The following is a 20993-nucleotide window of genomic DNA, read 5'->3' as shown; positions in this document are numbered from 1 at the left end:
ATAGCACAAGAACTCCAAAGTTATATAAATGACATTTTCTGCGATTATAATATGTTGATGAGTTGCACCATGTTATCTTGTATTATACGGACTATAGTTCCACTTGTAGCAGCGATGGTTTAATTGAACACCTTAAAATACGATGCAAATTTGTCTTAATTTTGAAATAAATTAGCTTTAATGCTGAAGCATAGCTTAAATGTAACCTATATATTGAAATATGGAAAAAGTTTGTTTCAATGTTAAGTGAAATACTCTCTCAGATAAATCTGTTAACGTTGATCAATAATACGGTGCTAATTTGCACCGCATTATTAATCAACATTAACTGATTTATCTAAGAGTTTATTTTTCTCATCTGAGAGTGCGTCAATATCATATAGTGAACCATATTATGCTTAATAAACCTGATTATGTAATACGCACTATGGTTCAACTTTTACGAAGCTGGTTCAGTTTAGCATTTTAAAATGTGGTGCAAATTCACTTAAATGTTAAAGCAAATATAGTACGCTGAAACAAGGTTAATCTATTTATCTGAGAGTGCATTTATACCATAATAAAACTCAGTAAAAATAAGTATTGTATCAGAGAATCTGTAAATGGTTCAAATTTCTTATTAAATATATGTTGATATTAAACAGAACAAAAATGGTGAAACAGAAACTCAATTTTTGATTCTGATTGATTTGTAAAAGTAAAATGTAATCTATATCTAAATGAGCTTCATTATATATTGTTAAGAAAGCAGCTGCATTACACCTGAAAAATCACTTTTGACAGATTACATATTTTTACGTAGTCTTGTCAGCACTTTACTACATTTTAAATAACCTTTCTGTTCTCAGATATACCTTTAGTCTGATATTTTCTGAAATTTGGTAAGACTTAATTTTTTTGTGACACATTATTGTATGTTTTTATAGAACGGCTGATGAATGAAGAGTTGCCAAAATTAAAAACGGAATATCTCAATAGCATATAATCTAATGATATAATTTTCACGTTCTAAGATGAAATCTTAATGGTTCGAGAATTAATCTTAAATTTTTGTGTCGACGATATTTTAAATTGAAAAGGGTACTTTCTCTGAGTAAAAATGCCTTTTTTTGAGGGATCCTGTCCATCAAAATATGGGTGGTTATCTGGAAATAAATAGTGCAGATAGTTGTAGATAGGAGAGAGGTCGAAAGTTTCAGACTATTTATAATACTTTCACAGTTTGATTATTTCATTATATTTTTCGAGCACTTTAAAGTAACTAGATAAATTTTACACGCAATTATAATACACGTTTATCAAAAGATGATAATTACGTAAAAATAATTTTTTACTTTAATTTATTATTTAACTGTTTATTTTAATTATGGTAAAAAAAAAACTTTTGAAAGACAAATAATATAATAAATGAAAAATAGTGTATTCAATTTCTTACGTCATTTTTAACTGTATAATCTGAATGAGAAAATCGAAAATGTGAGCAGAATTGATCAAGTAGTTTTTAGGAAATGAAAAATTGAAATATTATTTTTTTTTTACAACTTAGCATGAAAAACGGAAATGGGTCACGAAACGGGTGAGTTTAAAAAACGGATTAATTTTAAGGGTCTTATGCATTCGACCGCTCTCTTGCCTAAACTATTGCGATCATATTTTCCTGGTTATGGCTACCCTTCATATTTTCTGGGACAAGATTTGAAAGACTTCGAACATAAGGTATGCTTATTGAGAAAAAAATATTTTTGTATCAGATTTCATAACTTGAAATATTTTCTGCACAATCTTATTAGCGATTTAAATTCAGACCTTCGAACCATTAAGACTGCAGCTTAGTACGAAACAATCTGAATAATATATTAAAAATCAATAACTCTCTCATGCATATGGATCTCAGACAAAAACATATATATTTTTGCTTCATAATGCTATTGACATTCGTATTTGGACTGTAATTTAAATTTAGTCCTAATTTGGAGACTCCAAATAGTTCTTAGAAATCGCACCAGTTGGCAGGCCATTAAAGAGAGTTAGGAGAAGATTATATAACAGGGGTGGCCAAGCTCCTTGATAGTAAAGCCATTTTTCAGAATTTGAAATTTTTTGCGAGCCGCAATTAAATACCTATTTAATAGGTATGCAAAAAAGGTATTAAGATTTTATTTTTACGAAAATTATATTTATTGAAAACATACAAATAAAAGCTCAAAATATGTGCATTGAATTTAAATATTAAAAATTAAACACATTTATTTTACTTCTCTTGATAATTCTTTAAAATTTTATGAATAAAATTTTAAAGCAGCACTTCTCAGTAATTCTTTGAGATGCTGGTTAGTTAAGACTGATCGGTGCTTGGAATTCACGAATTTTAAAGTAGAATAAAATTATTCACATAAGTACGTTGTTCCGAATATTGAAATAATTCGACAAGCAGCCATTTTTAATTTTGGATACTTCGATTCTGGAACAAATTTCTAAAATTCGGAACGTACGGAACAATAATTTTTTAAAATTCTAATAGCACAAAAATGAAAAAGGAACTCGGGTATATTTATCGAGAGCCACAAATAATCTTTCAAAGAGCCGCAGGTTGGCCACCCCTGTTATATAATCTCTTTGAGAGTCGACGGAAGATACAAGAAACAAGAGAAAATCTGTTATTTTGTTCATTTATTTTTGAGGGCATATTAAATTACTGGAAAGGTCAATATATAATTTTACACCTTATTGTACCTAGTAAATGAAGTATGAGCATTCAGTTTTTCCAGGATTAAAATTATATAGGACATGAAGACACTTGGACATAAAGACACCAATTTTTGACTATACAGGACAAAAATTTCTAATTAATTATTACACCACAATAAAATTATTACACCACAATCCTGAGACATTAAATCGGCTTGTACCATATCTAAATGTTTTTTATAACTCAACTGAAAATTCAGGCATACGAGGGTTAAGGTACTTCGTGTTTTATTTTGTATGGAAAGTATGTATTAGAAAATGTTTTATGAATTTATATTTTATTATTCGTTTTAATTTTTAATACACATTTCAGATTCCAGATGGCATTCATAGCTAGCATTTTGTTCCTTGTGTACAGCACCATTGCTGTCGATGCCTTATTGAAGGAGTGTCCTCCTTTAAAATCAGCATCATGCACCTGCTCCATCAAGTGGGGTAATTTAACTATATTTTAATAAAATTAATTGTTTGTGTGTTTCTGTTTCTTTTTCAAGAAAGTTTTTGATTTAAGGCTTTTGTTCGCTTTTTTTCATTAATCGAGGTTTTTTCAACTGTAAAAAAAACTGAAGTAACTCAAGACCTAACTCAATATTTAGAATTACCAAACACTGTAAAATATTCCGGATCAAATCACAATATAAAATACCGGCACTTTGAATGCATCATCGGTAAAATCCATTTTTACTGTAATTTTGGCAGTAATAATAATTGAATTAAAGTGATTCAGTGACTTTTCGGTAATTACTACTGCACAAAGTACAGTATTGTTCCGTAATATGCTCCGATAGAAAAGAATTTCATGGTAAAAGAAACAGCACCCTCAGTGCCGGTGCTTTTTACCATAATTTGAATCGGGATCTTTTGCAGTATATATTACCCGGGGCCATTAAATAAAATGATCTCTCAACATTAAAATGGAAAAATTTTGTCGCTTTCAAATAGTAGGTATTTTATAGGTGACAGTAGTTACTGACAGGCACCTGTTAAGAGCAAACGGTTAAGTTTTATGAATTACGGAAAAATTAATTATTGTTTCATATCGAATAGTTAGATGCGTAAAGTGCAAGTAGTTTGATAATATATTTAATTTTAATAGATTTATTTGAAAGTTAGATTTCAATACTATAGTTATTAAAAAAAGTATATGATTTATTATAACTCATAATTTTTTTTTTCAAATTTAGTTTAAAAAATTAGGAAAAATACATACGTTTTTTCAGTCATAAATGTAGGTACCTCTAATTTTCTTATTACCGCATTCGTAATTTATATTATTAGTTCGAAAAAATTTCTTTATCAAACATTTTTATTTTGTTTCATTAAATTATTTGGGGTTTTTGTGGGGACATTTTTATGATTAGCAGAGTACTTGTAAATAAAATTTCAATTATTTCAAGTAAATATTTAAACATAGTTTTTCATTTTAGGTCCCTTAGTAACTTGCTCTAAAATAACAGATGTAAAAACATTGAAGTCAGCTCTTGAAGAGCTGAAAGGTTACTCTGTCGACCTAACACTATCCGAGGTCGAACTTCCTGAATTAGCACCAGACACATTTCAAGGATTGCATATTGAGCTTCTCACTTTGGACAAAATCGAAGTTGCTTCATCAGATGTTATACAATTCCAAGGATTAGAAAAGTCTTTGACAATGCTTGTAATTGACAACAGTTTTAAAAAGAATCCACTTCCAGGTTTGAAGTTAGACAATCTTAAGAATTTAAAGGTAGGCTTCAGAAAAATTTTTATTAAAAAAAACATAGTCAATAAGATTTCAATCAATTATGAGGATTTTTTGAGGCAATTTTGTCTAACGATATTTATATTATACTTAGTATTGTATAATATATTTCGTCAATGGATAATGTTTTAACTTTGTGACCTTCGGCTGTGTCCTTATAATGCGCAATGTTTTCTTTTTTGTTGATGTTTGTTTATTTTTGTTATGTTGCATTACATTAATTTTTGTCCTTTGTCAAAATCTTACTTTTAGTCTGTGATGATGACGGATAATAACATTGATGATTTAACTAATGACTGGTTTGCTGGTGGCTCAAAAAAACTATCTACTATTTTGCTACAAAGGAATGATCTTAGGACACTAGGAGACAAAGCCTTCCAATCCTTAGATGGCCTGCAGATACTTTCGATTACTGGAAATTCTTTTAGAAAAATATCAAGATCTGTGTTCCCTTCAAATTCTAAAGTGCTAGAAAATATTGATTTATCGTAAGATTCAATTTGATCTGTTAATATTTTTAGTGCCAATTATTTCAAATGGAATACTGGTGAAACCGTAATAAGAGATATCTAAAAATAAATTTAAACCAGCTTGTTTTACCGAAATTTAGGTAGTATTAAATAAATTACCTCTAGGATTTGAAGTGGTAAGATATTGCTTGATTAATGAAAAACTTTGCTGGCTTCAAACATATTTAGATGCAAATTAAAGTCAACATGCTTCAAGCACTCCGAAATAGGCGCTCATTTTCAAGACTTGCTAGGCGTATTTGGCCATAATGTAGCGTCTATAAAACTTTATAAAAAGGAAAAGAGCAACACAGTTTTCTCTTATGATTGAAACTTTTGCAAATTTAATTGGGTTACCCTGAGGACAAATTTTCGATTGCACCTATGCAAACACATGATATTGCTTAATTCAGGAGTGGAAATTTCAAATCTGAGGTTGGTTTTGCTCCTGAAGATACAGATTATTTTTAAAATGAACTTTATTGACTACTTTTTTGTCGTAATCAGTAAACTAAAAACGTTATATATAACAAGGGGTGGTGTAAATGTTGCCACAAGCTTCTAAGGGAATTAATAATATCATAAAGATTGAAATTTCATAGAAGCTCATACCTGGAAATGTCATAGCACGTGTCTGGGAGAGCTTTATATTATGACCTCTTCAGAAGTACATGAAGAAGCAATTCACAATAGGGAAGAGCCGCTAGTGGTGTATAATGACATTTTTGGACATGGGTTTCTATGCAACTTTAATCTTGATAATATGCCCTTACTTTCCTAGAAGTTTGTCATAGCATCTATGCGAGCCCTGTTATATTCATCATTTCTGAACTCGTATATTTCGAAAATAAATAAATAAATATGTCATTAAAAAGTCGGAGTTTGTAGGGAGAAAACGGTTGCAAATTTGAAACCAGCGATTTTAGTTAGCTCTGCAGATGCAAAAGTATCTAAGATCTGAAATCGGTTCTTCAGTGTTATGAATAATACGTACACCGTAAAAACTGTTGTGAATTATCATCCGAATTCGGCGTTAAAAAATATGTGTTATATACCACTTCGAGCGTTCATAAATAATTTTAAGGATGTATTTAAATCTTGACGCTGACAATTGATAGAACTTACGCTAAAATTAGATGAATATACTTTTTTTAATAAATTATTTTCGCTCATTTTGGAGTAAACTTCTAACCTCCAATTTCAGCCGACCCATATTTTTTGTTTGCAATTGAAAAGAGAAGTGAAATTCGTCTCGCCCATCTGAACATTCTATAGAAATAAACAAGAAATGTAGTTAGTATAAAAAGGCATATATGTTTTTAGTGGCATAATAAAGATAATTATGTTCTTACGAGAAAGTTTTATCTATCAATTGTATTAAATAATTTTATAGTTTCAACCCGTTCGGTACAAATTCATATATCCTCTCTGTACTCTGAATATATTTCATTATTAAACTAATTTCATCTTTAGAAATATTGTATATAACATCATACATTATTGATGCTTGCTTTGTATTATTTCATAAAAATAACTTTGACGTACTTTATGTGTATTTTATATCGTGATTATAAATCTTAGTGTTACTGAGCATTAAAAATGGCGGCGACTACTTTACACCGAAGTACACTGCAAAAAATGAATACCTAAATTTTATGAAATGTTTTTCGTTTTTGAAGAAACCGCTTCCTGGTTTATACTCCGGGCGAACATTTCGGCAGAGTGACTAAATTTCCTCAAGGAAACCATTTTCGTCAAAAATAAAGAAATATTTCGTCATTCTGGTTTCGTCAAATTGATTCATCAGAGCCGTGATGTCTCAGGGGATAATAAAATAAATATTCAGTATAATGAATAAATTCAATGTTCGCCATCCTATGTTGTGAACCTTCAAATCTCTGCGGGCATATTACACTTCCATTAGAAAAGTTACTTACACATTTATTTACTTACTCATTATCATACAACGCCTATATAAAAAGTACACATTTATTTGTAAGAAAAGTGCAGAAAAGTAAATTAAACTCAAGCTAAATTACAATTTTGCATATTATAAATAAGTCATTCTTCATGATTTTAAAATAGAATTAAATTTCTATCTTGCAGGAACAATAAAATAAAAGATATTCCCTTTGGTTTGTTCAGCAATATGCCTCAATTGGCGTACGTCAACTTGGCAAATAATTGGATTAATACAGTTGAAGAGGATGAAACCATATTGAAAAAGACACAAATACATTTAGTAGGTGAGTACTACCTTTTTATGCATTTGTGATTAGCTATTATAAGAAAATGCCTTTGAATGGATTAAATATTAAAATTATTTTTACATTTTGTGCATGTTAATACATTAGCTAAGAATGCGTGTCGAATTAAAATGTCTTGAATTGTCGAATTAAAATGATAACTAAGGCCCGGATTTTGATGACATTTGCATTTTTTTTTGCATTTTGGGACATTTTTTGTCCTTTAGAGCATTTTTTTAAATTTATAGGGCATTTTGTTTTAAATTTAGGGACGTATTTTGCATTTTAAAGCATTTTTTAAGTTTTTTGTTAATTTTTTCCATTTTTCATTATTTTTTGGAGCATTTTTATTACATGAAATGCAATATTTGTCTTATAATTTTACATTTCATGTTGTAACTCTCAATACCACCTGCATGTCATTATGTTTTTCCATTATGTTATTGATTGATGTAAAATCTTTAGAAGTAATTCTTTGTTACAGCTTTCGCATTTTCTCTGATTTGTATAGTTTAGAACATTACAATTTTCTACGGAATTTTCTTCTCCAGGAATAAAAATTTACCTTCAGACAAGAGACGCTCGCTTACATTTCAAAATATCAAAAAACATTTAATAATCCAATGTAATTCTGATATTTAGTAATATTATGAGACGGAAGTTGTTATATTCATTAAAGTTTCTATACAAAATGAAAATGTTTTGGAGTGAATATATTTTCCTTTTTTTTTGTTATTTTAGGATATAAAACATATTTTTCAAACTTTAATGAGCGTAGAACAAGTATTGCATTGCTTTATATTTTTTGAAATGACTCATAATTATTTTAAAGAGTAAAGCATTGTTTTAGTTCAATATTTTTACTTTATTCATTCATGTCATAAGGCATTTTTAGCGCAATTATCGCATTTTTAGAGCATTTTTAAGGGCATTTTTTGCACTTTTTAAGGGTATTACTTGAGACTTTTTAGGTCATAAATATCCGGGCTCTAATGATAACTAATATAAAAGTTGTGATGTTGCCTTTATTAAAGCAAGAAAATTATTTTTTACTCTTTAGAAAAGAAAGTTATATACAAATTTAGACATAACTTTTATTTAATTCCAGTTAAGAATAATTTTAATGAGATAATTATGCATTTTTTATTATTTTTTGTTTAATGGGTATCAGACGAAGTCGAGAAGCGCTATCACTTAACTTAATTATTATTGGCCAAAGGATGTCCATCGAGGTTCCTAATTAATTATGCAGTTCGAAAAATTAATAACATTTTATTAACAGAAACAACAACAATAGTAAAAGACAGAGAGCCGCATTAAAGCGACCGTATTAATTAGCTCGTACTAGAGCCCCTGAATTAGACAGGCCGACTTATCATCTATTTTTGGAGCAAAAAGCTAACATAAGCACAATACTATTATAACGTTAACTTGTAAACATTTTTGCTCCAATATTGCTTGATAGGTCAGCTGTGATAGTATAGGAGCCTTAGCTCGTACATATCATCTGATGACGTGGTTGGAAGCATTACGTAATTCTTCGCGCATGCGCGCGTCTTATATATTCTTTAATATCTCTTAATTCTCAACAAGCGCTATCACCATATCATCCGGTTATTTATTTGACACTGGTGTTCTTTAATTTTTATAACATTTATTTCACACAAATAAAATGAAACACAAAAAGACATGAAAACATAATAATAATTATAACAAAATTATTTGGAGTTTGCTAACAGTTTTTATACAGTTAATTAAGTTCAATCGTCTATCTATCATTTTTCGTTACATTAAAAAAATTTTGCGCCTATTTTGAGGAATTTCTTTTGTTTGGTACCCATCTAAGTTCAGTGGTTTTTGATGTTTTATATGTTTTTACCTAATTATATGTTTTTATAAATATGTATTTAATTAATAAATTTTTGAAATAGGAAATCCATTGAAATGTGATAAAAATCTTGAGTGGATCTGTAAGAATGAAGTCTCTTTGGATATCAATACTGCTAAATGTGATTCACCTAATTCAATGAAGGAATACTCTTTGAAAGTGTTTTGCGACGTAGCTGGAAAACAGGATTAATAATTTCGACGAAGGATAAAATATAATTTATGATGATTAGTAATAAGATGACAAACATATCAAGCAATGATAGTGTGGTATATCATATTTTTTGCAAAATAAATTAAATTCTTTATATGATTTGTTCTTGTTGCCTTTATTGTTTTGAAATTTCCCTTTATTTGAGTAGAACATAGTAAATTATAAGTAGTGTTAAAAAGAAAAATGGTGTGATAAAGAAAGTTGAATCTTGTGTTGTTATACTCAATAAAAAAGTTTACACCAGACGTTCCATATTGACCTTTATTGCAGACTGTTTCGTATTAGCTGTCCTTAAAATCACAGTGCATGGTCGTTACATTTGGCAACAGATTTTACTCAGTTTTTCGAATTAATCGTCCTTGCTCGTTGTTCTGAAATAACCATTTTTAAACGGTGTTTTAAACTCACGGCTCATGTTCGCTATATTTGGTGATAGAGTGTTCCATATTAATCGTCCTTGCAGGTTTTTTAGTCATTACTGTCCTTACAGGGTGTTCCTAAAATCACGGTAATTACAACAGACGATGATAGACACCATGAATGTTTTCCTATGACACGCTTCATAGATGCAAGAACCTTTCAGTCGTTGCCCAAAATGTAAAGGAAAGAAAAAAGATTGTTACCCAGTAGCAAGGATGATACGGGTTAGGAAGGAAATAACAGAAATATTTTCCAGTAAATGAACGATTCCCTTTGTTGTTCACTAATAGAAATTCCTCTAAAAATTATTAAACAACAATTTAATTGATCTATATTTTACAATTTTCATCAAAAGCAACAGCATTTCAATAAAGAATTGGCATTCAAATTGTTAACAGTAAAACAAAATCATGCAGTGATATTTTTCATCGAATAAAGTTAAAGAACCAGAATTTTATACACGCCGCGCCTTATGAAGCCATTCAGCTCGTTGCGGTTGGGCACATACGGTACCGGAGTGGGCTAATCTGTCAATCTCATGAACTACAGAACACGAGGTCCGGTCAAATATCAACGTTAACACCGCATTATTTCTTCTATTTCTTCAACATATGAAGAGTTTACACTGTCTTGAATTAGTGACTCTGATCTGTTTGATAACTTTCATTCATGCATAGATAGCAACACCACAGATTTGCTTAACAAATCTTATATTTCCCATTCCTCAAGATAGATAACATCATGAGATAAACTAATTAAGCCACAGCCAACGTTGACAACATGCAACTCAACCTAGCTTCAATTTCCGTTACCTAACGAAAAGCCTAACGTAATCTAACTCCGATGCCCAGTTAAATTTCATTTTGCTGGTTTTGAAACCATGCTAGTTTTAACTGGTTACAAAACCGTACAATTTTGTAATCACCGTTTTTTAACACACTGGCTGGAAATGGTTTCAAAACTGTAAAGATAAATAAGTGTAATAAGTAAATGAAACAGATTACCGGAAGTTCCGGTTTGGCTTTTTACCACAGTTTCTGACATATTAGCACACATTTAATAAAAAATAAAAAACTGAAAAGTAAATTTTACCGAAAAATATGGCTTTTATGCTATTCTCTATTGCCAAATTTTTCCACATTTACTAAAATTTATCACATATTATAAAAGCATATTTTATTATCAGTTTTATCAAAATCATTACCAAAGCGCTACGGTAAAAAATACCTAGCTTTTTGGCGTCCTTATACATCCTGAAACACAGTAAATGTTACCATATTCTGATGGTTTTGACAGAACTTTTCTTCGCAAATAATGACTGGTGCACGTTAAATCTGTCGGTTCAGAAAATCCTCCATGTTCCCATAACAAATCATACCTCTGGGGGTATATATCCAGGAGTTTCCTTGTGTTCGGGATTGGTTCAAAATTAAAGGCTACGGAGTTGAACATTAGTAGCCGTAAACTCAAAATTGGGTCTTCTGTTCAACGACGGTTATAAAATAAAAAAAATAAAAATAAAACTTTTTTTTCACGCTACAAAGTTTTAGAAAAATATTCTTGGCTTCCAAAAACATCTTCTGACACAGGAAAAGAAACATAGGAACATACTTATCTTAAAGAGATAAACAACTGAATAAGAACATATGCTGTTTTTTTTTCTCTTTGTCAATTGAAAAAAATCACGAAGATGAAGGTAAGAAATTTATTATACACTTAAACTTCAAGAATAAAAATATAAGGCAAATAATAGACAATCAATAACTACCTATTTCATTTCTAAAAATTACTCTACTTGAGATTGATTTTGTGAAAATAGGATTTTAAAAAATCTGTGACTTTATTTATTGTAATCAAGTGAATGAGTATTTTAACAATTTATTGAAGAAAAAAAATCATATTATTAATAGTATAGGAATTGAAATAGTTGTACAATTTTACATTTTTTTACATTTGTACATTATTTGGATAAATTAACTTTACAGTTCGGTATATTTTACTAAATATGTGGTAATAAGAACCGTAATTCCAAAACGAATTTCGAACGAAAAAATTACCAAATGAGTACTTTAAATACTATATATTTTAGCTTTACTAACCCAAATTATAGTTTTTTGTTACTGCTAGAATTGCCATTATTAAACTATACGATAACTTTTCCAGAATTTGTTTCCCCTTGTGCATGATATTTGATCATTTTTTTTAATTTTTTAATTTTTTTTTCATTTCTAATGAGCTGCACAATCGGTCTTGCCGATGAGCAGACCTAGTGCGTTCTCCAGAGGTGGTATCCACTCTTTCAGGACCACCACAATGGGTGAGATACCGTTGGTCATGTTAATTTGGACGTTTAGTTTCTGCCACACTAGATAGCAGCACCGAGACTCTATTTGTATGCTAAAGTGCACTAGGAATTTAATTTTGCCGGAAATGCCAAGAGCGAATTAGACACTCCAGGGATATTTGATCATTACAATTGAAATATTTACACAGGCGTCTGCTAATTTGTTAACAGATTGTTTCACATTTTTGTTGTAAGTTTTAATTACTCTGAAACAATTATTTAATAGTTTTGCTCAGTAAGCCATGTTAAATTACAACTCATAATTATTATAATTTTATCAATAATTTAACTATTATAACTTATAATTAACTGATTGGAGATTTAAAACTAGTGATACAAAAGTATCTGAATTTTGTTTCAAAATCTCATACAACAGAAAAAATAACTTAAATAACTTAAAATATGCGAAACTATTTTTTTTTCTCGAAGGAATGCCTAATTTACCATTTTTCCCTCTCAGTATTTGTCATTTTTCTTTATCAGTTATACTCATATTAATTACTTCTAATATTTACAGTTTTATAAAAATAATTATAAAGAACTACCCTTGGGGCAATAGATTTCTAACACTAAAATGTAGGAATTCTAACATTTATATTCTTCTATCAGCTCTGTAAAACGGTACGCATTTGCGTACGAAATTATTAGTAATTGAGAAATATCATCTCGTTTTGCTTTAAATAATGATTTGCTTTAATTCAATTTAGACAATTGATCTAAAAACCCCAAACACCATTATGCGACTATAATTTGCGAGCATATACGTTAAGCCTAACTTTATGTTAGCTTAAGTTCAATTAATAGCTAAAAAGTCGATGGTTTTAATTTGAAGTATAACTCTTTTCAACTTTTCCTAACCATATCCTATGCTTTAAAGGTTTCAAATTTAATTTTAATTAGTTCGTAAAGAACAGTTTTGAATCTTTCAAAAATCGATAACTGATAGGAATAACAATCTTTAATTTAGATTTAACAAACACTGTAATTTATTCTGTAAATTTCAGTTTTCTGTCAAATAAAGAATTTCAAGGAGTTAAACATTGAAAAACGAGATACGGTAAGCGGAATCAAACAATATAGTTAAAACAATATTTCTAATGTATTTATTTTTCAGATGGCATTACAGTTTTTTGGATTTGTATTGGCAAGTATTTCCGTAGCTTATGCTGCATCCCTTTGGAATGAGTGTCCTTTACCGGAGGAAATGACGTCATGTTCTTGCAGATGGCTCTTAGGTGCGTAGCTATAACTTCAGAAAGCAATAAGAAAAGCGATGATATCGTTATACTTTTAAAAATGTCATTAGGGTTTAAGACAGGATAATCTGATCCTTATTCGCCTTTAAATACCGAGAAGATCTTTTTAGCACTACAAAAAAGTTATGATTCCCTGAAAATAACTAAGACATTTATTATTATAGGAATAATTTCTAAGACTAAGGCTTATTATTTTGAGACAAAACAGTAAGTTTAAATAAAACTGCTGTGCTTTACTCTTACTTGCTCTTTCGAATTGTTAATAATTTAATTTTGCATAATTCGTTCTAAAATAATAGCTAATGTAATTTCTGAAATAAAACTGATTAAAAAGATTTAAAATAACACTTTCGAAAAAAAAATACGTATTTATATGTATACTTCATAATATCATGTATTTATTACTAACAAGCAATATTTTATCTATAATTTCTGTTAACTTTTTAATGACAGAAAATAGTACTGCGATATTTACATACACTTTTTTTCTGCTAAACGTAATAATGGAAAGTAAAAAATAGTTTATTATTAGAAGTTAGCTTTCCGCGAAAAGAACGATCTACGCAATTGTTAGTTTGCTCTTCCAATCTTAGGTTCTAATGCTAAATTTAAGAATATGAAATATGCAAATGTATTTTTTTACACTTAAAATGCTAGTTTAGGTATATTTTTTTTAAATGAATCAGAGTCATATGACGCTATGGACAGTAAGAAATGATTTTGCATTTAAATAATTCGAAATTTGTTAAGAAAAAAAATCATAAGTATGAATAACTCTGTACAACATTTATAGTAAGTTTTCTTACTATGAATATCATGTCTTCAAATATTCATATTTTATTCTATTACTTTATGCTTTTATAGCACATTAAGTTTTAACTTAAACTACTTTTCAGAGAAAACTATTTTTGCTTTCGGGATAAATCTGAAATTTTTTCCCATTTTCTGAATAATATATGATTTTTGAAGGGAACCATGAAGAATGTTTTCTTTGCAACAAATAATCTGCTACAGCATGTATTACATTCAAAAATAGCCTTTTGTAAGTATGTACAGTGCGCAAAAAAAAGTAAACGGACAACCTTGAATAGTTTTTGATCTAATGATCGGATTTTCACGTTCCAGGACTCAATCTTAATGGTTTGAGGGGGTGGCCTGAAATATCCCAATTAATTGCAGACAATATTTTAAGTGACAAAGTCAGACACAAAAACGTACTTTGATCTTTTTTGTTTGGTTTGGTTTTCTGACCCCCAAAATATAAGAGTGGTTGCGATCTGGGAAATATGATCACAAAAGTTTGGACAGGAGAGTGGTCCTAGGTTTGGATTACTTAATGTTAACTTTGTTTTTTTGCGTATTTTGCCCGATCTCGAGAGCATTTTAAGCGAGTTGAAAAGTGTTATCCCACAATTATAAAATTTGCTTATTCTAAATTATCCAAAGACAATTCCATGCAAAAGTAACTTTTAGTAAATGTGTAGATAGTATTTTTTAATCTTTTTTGTAATAATAGTCAAAATTTTTTTTAATTGTAAGTTACATAAATTTTGTTCGTAATTTTAATTAATTTAGTCTTGCATGGAAAAATGCAAAATTTGAGAGAAATTGTCTAGTAGTTCTTGAGAAATCAATTTTTTAAAATATGATTTTTTTAAGGGACTAATGCCACTTTTTACTTTTATATGTTATTCAGGGTGGACCACTTAGTTATTTTTTTTTGAGTATAGCATTTTAAACAAAAGTAAAATAATCTGGACAATTATTTAAATCTATAATCATTAATTTACAATTATTAATTTATAATGATCACACCTATTTCGAAAAACTAATTGATTTCAAATGCGTGCAAAATTTAAAGTAATTGTTCTTTAACTTTTCGGAAACTCAAATAAATAAAGGTTTTATTTTATCCTGATTACTTTGGCACAAGTTTTCTTGTTCATACTGTTAGTAGAAAAGCGAATTATAGTAGGGATTCTCTTCATGAAATCTCCTAGTAAATTAGTGCTCGAAATTACAAAAAGTTTTTTTTTGAATAAGACGTTTGAATACATTTTTAAATTGAGTATTTGTCATAAATTTTCTTAGGCTGACTAAATGTCTTTTAAATATATTTTTTTATGTATGTTTTTTTTCTTTTTTCTTTTTGAGCTATAATTTCAAAATATTCACGTAATAATAAATAATACAGTTCGAATATTTGTAAAATCTATGTGTCCAAAGCTAAGCCACCTTGAATCTATGTGAGATTCTTACAACAATTTTCATCATTCCATTTAGTAATTTTGAAAGTTTGTTAAAAGTATATAATTTTTTGAAAATAATGATATATTTTTAAATTTTTTATTTTTGATACTTATGTCTTATTATTTTTTTAAAATTTTTTCAAAGCGTGATGTAGAACAATTGTTTATTTAAAAGAGTAACACAAGACTAACAAGTTTTTTTATGACTTACTTCCATCTATTATGAAAAAAAATTGCGAGCAATTTAAAAGCCTAAATATCCGTTTTCGAACTAAAGAACTGTTTGAATAAGTCTAATAAATAGTTTCTCTTACTAATAAGTATTTTAATATAATAATATATATATGTATAATAATATAAGTATTCTATTGTTGTTAAGTTAAATGTATTTTGCCAAAATTTTTGTAAATGGGTAATTACATAAACTGTTTTCATTTATGTTAACTGTAAAGCTTTCATAACGGATGCTTCTGTATTTCCTTAAACATCATATCATATAGAATTTTTACTTTACGGTGAAATAAGACGATTTTACTTTGTGAAAAGCGCCAGCACTTACATTTCATGAGTTTTTTTGGGGGGTGATTAGCACATTCACAAGTTAAAAAAACATTCCAGCAACGGCTATATGTGACCAGGAGGAATCATGGAGGCTCCATAGTTTCGTGATCATAGGAAAAATGGTGGTAATGTGATCAGCAGGTCAGCAATGCACACCGACTGCATTTATTTTCCAGATAAGTTGATAATCTTCGATCTAAGTAATCTTCAAGCCGCCACCGGGTTCAAATTGCAATACTTCACAATGACAACTCTGTGCTTTAAGAACTGAATCATCGCTATGTTCATAAGTATTTTGCTATTTAAGGTTTCTAAAGTATTTGAACAATAAAAAAACTTGTTTAAAACACATTAACATCATGTCCTGTATTTCGTTTTTAGCTCCTGTCATATCTTGCAACCAGATTAAAAGCCAAAAAGATCTTCAATCCAATCTCGAGGGACTCAATGGATACGGCATTCATCAATTAACGCTGGCTGGAATTAGAACATCTTCAGTACCTGATGATTTATTTAAGGATCTTTATGTGAAACAGTTGGTGCTGGATAATTGGCAAGTCAATAATGGTCCACTTTCTCTAGGATCCACTCCGTTTTCAGGTCTTGAAAAATCACTTGAGGAACTGGAAATTAAAAACAGTTTCAACACAGATTCCATGCTTTTAAATATGAAACTGAGTCATCTGGAAAAAATGAAAGTAAGCCTAGACATTTTTCTAGAAAAAAATTAAACTTTAAATTCAAATGAACGGTCTATTTCTCCGGAATTTTAGTTTTTCGACCCTGAATAAAGTGTTTCATGTTATACTAAAAGCGATCGTATGTTTGTTTATGTGACACTTTTTGGACACTGTTTCAACTTAATCTACATTTTAAGCATTGATAAAATGTTTTATTGTTCTGAAAAACTCAAGATATTTATGAAAAACTCACTGCGATTTGAATTTGGGATATTTCATTGGGAGGCGAAAGCCCGATTCCCTGATCCACTGCTGCAAGAGAAATTAGGATAAGATAAATTTATGTTGTATAAACAATTTTTAGCATATACTGTTGTTTTAATAAATGCTGATGTCCCTTTTTTAACTTGAAATTAATATCAAAAGTCTCTCTCATCTCCAAAAATCCAAAACAATTTTATTATTATTTCCCCCAAATGCCTGTCATATAATACTTCCATTATTGAAATATCATAAACATGACACTGGCATGTTGCTTTATAAAATCAAGAGTTAAAGCCTTTCTGCACTTTATTCCCACATAAACTGAAGATTTGAAGGGTCAAAGTATATATAAACGGATGAAGAAATATTTTTTTAAAAATTTTGGATATAGTTTGCACTGTTGTCTAGAAATGTCCAAAGCAATGTTTTCTGCATCATATTAGATCACTTCACCAATAATATCAGCACGTGTGTCTCGTAATTTTCTTCACATGTTTTTGTAAATGATACTTATGTTTAGGACGGGTTCAAATGATGAATGATACTTATGCTAAGGACATATTCTTAAAATTTTCTATATTTGAAGCACGCAGTACTAAGTTTGTAACTAATTATAAAATTTATTATGAACAAATTTTCTTTATTCTTAAAGAAATCGCAGCAAACTGTATACGTTTTAACTCCAACTTTTTCCCCAGAATTCATCTTTAAAATCGTTTGACATTTTTGGAACATCCGCTGCCTTCTTACACAGCACTAAGTCTTTTTTTTAAAAATTATTCTTAGATTTTAATCGGAGGAAAAAAGTGTTTGTCTATGAAGTATTACATATTGCATTATTTTAATGAATATCATTCTATATCTTACCTGTGACTGTTAATTTGAATCTTAACAATATATTCATTATAGATAGCATCTTTTCAAGACAACAATATTCCTACAATTGGTAATGACTGTTTTGCCAATGGACCTAAAACATTGCAAATGCTGTTGCTTGAAAGATGTGAAATCAAAGAATTAGGTGATAAGGTGTTCCACTCTTTGGACAATTTGATGTTTATAACTGTGGTGGGAAATCATTTTAATCACGTATCCAGATCGATGTTTCCATCACCAGCCAGTCATTTACGCAAAATGGACCTACAGTAAGTTAAAAAGTGTACGAAGAGCTTGGGCCTATGTAATGATAAGCCACTTTTTTTCCAATTATTCGGGAAATTGTTTTTTGGCAAAACCACCAAGATTTAATATAAGTGATATAAGTTTTCTGGCAATTGTGTGGCGATTTAGTAAAAGCTCCAAAGACTTTCAAATTGTATTCTCTGGAAAAATCTGCGTATAAAAATGTCATCTTTGAAAAAGTGGCAAACCACAATATTACATACAGCTATTCATATTCATATTTCCTTGTGACAGTTATTTTCGAACGCATTTTTCATTCGTTTATAAATGCATAATTATATGTACCGAAGTGAAATCGGTGTTGCAAAAAGTTTTTCGCATTATTGTATTATATGTTTTTCGCATTCGCAGCCAATAACTTAGTACCTTTTGATTTTAGTTTTATTTTAAGTAGAAAGCTTAGAAATCTTTTCTCTTCTTTTTCTTATAAACTGGAAACTTCATTACTTGCATCTAAACTGGTAATCCAAACTCGTGGAATTTAAAAAATACGCACTTTGAATTGTAAATCGTATGAGACTATAATTACGGATATAGAAAACATTATTGTTATTTACCATAAGGTCCAAAATCCTTGAAATCTGTTACAAATAATGCACATTTTAAATATAGGCGAGAGTGCAACACCTTATGTTGCATATACCGTCAGCCAATGTAATATTTGCACCAACCAGTATAGGAGTTTTGCTTCATCTGTGGCTGATGCTCGTATCAACATTGACTATCTTCATGGTTTTACAGGCTTATGATAGCGATCTTTTGTTTTAGTGGAGTCATGATTTTCAATGAATTAGGTAGGAAAAATAAAACCCGATATTTCTTGTATTTTGAAGCTTAACAAGGGTAACCAACTTTCCGAATTGTCATTCTCTTAAACATAAAATGCAAATTTTACGAATACTAGAAAAGTGTATGTAAGTTGTACTTGGACTAGTTCAAGAAGTACAACAGGTCCAAATAGCCCAAAAGTATCTCTTTCTGGGAATCTTTTGCTTCTCACAATATGTAAAAACTTTTTATATCTCAGTAAAATTATGAATTTTGTTATATTATTAACAATGAAAAATCCTTTGGTATGTAATTAATGATTAATTTAACTTATTTCAGCTTATTCAGAGAACATGAAAAATTGTTTTTAATTAAATTAATATCCGAATTCAATCAACTAACAAGTTTACACGAAAAGAACCTAGATTTTATGTTATCAAAGGAATAAGACTCAACAGTCTACGGTAAGAAGACTTAACAGCTATTTCGAACCTTTAGAAAAATGGGTCCCTTTATCATCCACATTATTTTAAAAATACTAACAAGTGGATTACTAATTTCCTTGTCCTCGTTTGAAAGGGGTAAAAAGGGTACAAATAATTTCGAAATTTTGTGAATTTGCTAGGAGAAAAATTTAAAAGTTGATGTTTCCTTCTTTTATTTGCGCCCTCCATTTTAAAATTGTCTAAAAAGAATTATTTTAACTTATTATTTCTGAAATTCTTGTTTTTTCTCACGTATAGAGTAAAAAATAAGATTCGACGTTAATATTCTTATTTCAATGATATGGCAACTTTAATTATCGTACAGGGGAACTCTATTTCTAGTGGTATGTATGCACATAAGCTTAAACAAATTGAAATAAAAAAAAATCCAGCTTAGTTTTCTATAAATTTTAATAACAATATGATATCGAAATACGTAAGATCAAGTATTTGAAAAAGCAACAAAAAATTTTCCCCATTGTAAATCATTCCAATTTGATTCAACTGGTGGCTCTCTTCTACTTAATTTAAAGTATTTGCAGTGAAGCACCTTGTGACAAATAAATGAAGGAACATCTTTTTTAAATTTATTTATTTGATAAATCGTGAGATTATAAAAAAGTGTAATGAAAAATATATTATTTATTTTAATAACCGTTTTTATAACTAGAAAAATATACATAATGTGCTTTTACTCCGCTTTGTATTTAAATAGAAAATTTACTTTGATATCAGCCAACACTGCAAAAAATTCCGGATCAAATTACTATAAAAAATGTAATTACTATACGATCGTGATTTAAGGTGTATTATTGTAGAATCAATTTTTTCGTAAAATCCATTTTTATTGTAAAATTTGTTTATTTAATTAAAGTGTTTCAATGATTTTATGGTAATTATTATTGCAAAAATTACGGAATATTAGAATTTATGTTTTGTAACATGCTCCGGTGAAAATGGATTTTATGATAAAAAATACCAGCACCCTGAATGCCGGTAATTTTTGCCGTAATTTGATCCGGAATTTTTTAACAGGGATATCGTTCTGTTCATAAATTGAAACTGAATGAAAATGATTTAAAAAATGTTTTTTAAAATGATTTTTTTTTATTTTGCAGATACAACAAGATAAGCATTTTACCGAACGACATGTTTTCGGAAATGCCATTGCTTTCCGAAGTAAATTTTAGTGATAATAATATTCATGTCCTAGACGAAGGAACATGGTCTGACACATTATTGTGTTTAGCTCGGCTTTACTTTGATGGTAAAATGTTTTTAAATGAAAAATTTTGAATAAATATATAAATATATTTAAGATAATTTTGGGTTGTTCGAATCAATTATAATGGCATTACAATATTAACAGTTTTTAATTAAAAAAAAATTGGATTGTAAAGTGTGTGTATTATGTATATATATATATATATATATATATA

The 20993-nt window shown here is 29.1% G+C and overlaps 2 protein-coding genes across 4 annotated transcripts in view; both read left to right on the top strand.

Annotated features, from left to right (window-relative positions):
- LOC107454499 (leucine-rich repeat-containing protein 15) overlaps positions 1-9444 on the top strand; it is a 16968-nt gene extending 7524 nt beyond the window's left edge. For 2 of the 3 annotated variants that reach the window (XM_071179757.1, XM_071179759.1), the window contains exons 2-6: positions 3062-3183; positions 4176-4474; positions 4742-4977; positions 7105-7244; positions 9176-9444. In XM_071179757.1, the coding sequence (XP_071035858.1) occupies positions 3062-3183; positions 4176-4474; positions 4742-4977; positions 7105-7244; positions 9176-9324 (946 nt within the window). In that variant the 3' untranslated portion in view covers positions 9325-9444. Of the gene's footprint in view, positions 1-762; positions 882-3061; positions 3184-4175; positions 4475-4741; positions 4978-7104; positions 7245-9175 lie in introns of those variants that run through there. The other variant, XM_071179758.1, reaches the window with a different exon arrangement.
- Positions 9445-11341: 1897 nt separating this feature from the next.
- LOC107454487 (leucine-rich repeat transmembrane protein FLRT3-like) overlaps positions 11342-20993 on the top strand; it is a 10650-nt gene continuing 998 nt past the window's right edge. The window contains exons 1-5 of the mRNA XM_043040451.2: positions 11342-11461; positions 13224-13344; positions 16557-16873; positions 18029-18264; positions 20673-20821. Coding sequence (XP_042896385.1) covers positions 11456-11461; positions 13224-13344; positions 16557-16873; positions 18029-18264; positions 20673-20821 — 829 coding nt within the window. The 5' untranslated portion in view covers positions 11342-11455. The remainder of the gene's footprint in view (positions 11462-13223; positions 13345-16556; positions 16874-18028; positions 18265-20672; positions 20822-20993) is intronic.

This window comes from Parasteatoda tepidariorum, chromosome 4 (genome assembly GCF_043381705.1).
Source record: "Parasteatoda tepidariorum isolate YZ-2023 chromosome 4, CAS_Ptep_4.0, whole genome shotgun sequence".
In the NCBI taxonomy this organism is placed as follows: domain Eukaryota; kingdom Metazoa; phylum Arthropoda; class Arachnida; order Araneae; family Theridiidae; genus Parasteatoda; species Parasteatoda tepidariorum.
This window is presented reverse-complemented; position numbering and strand designations above follow the sequence as displayed.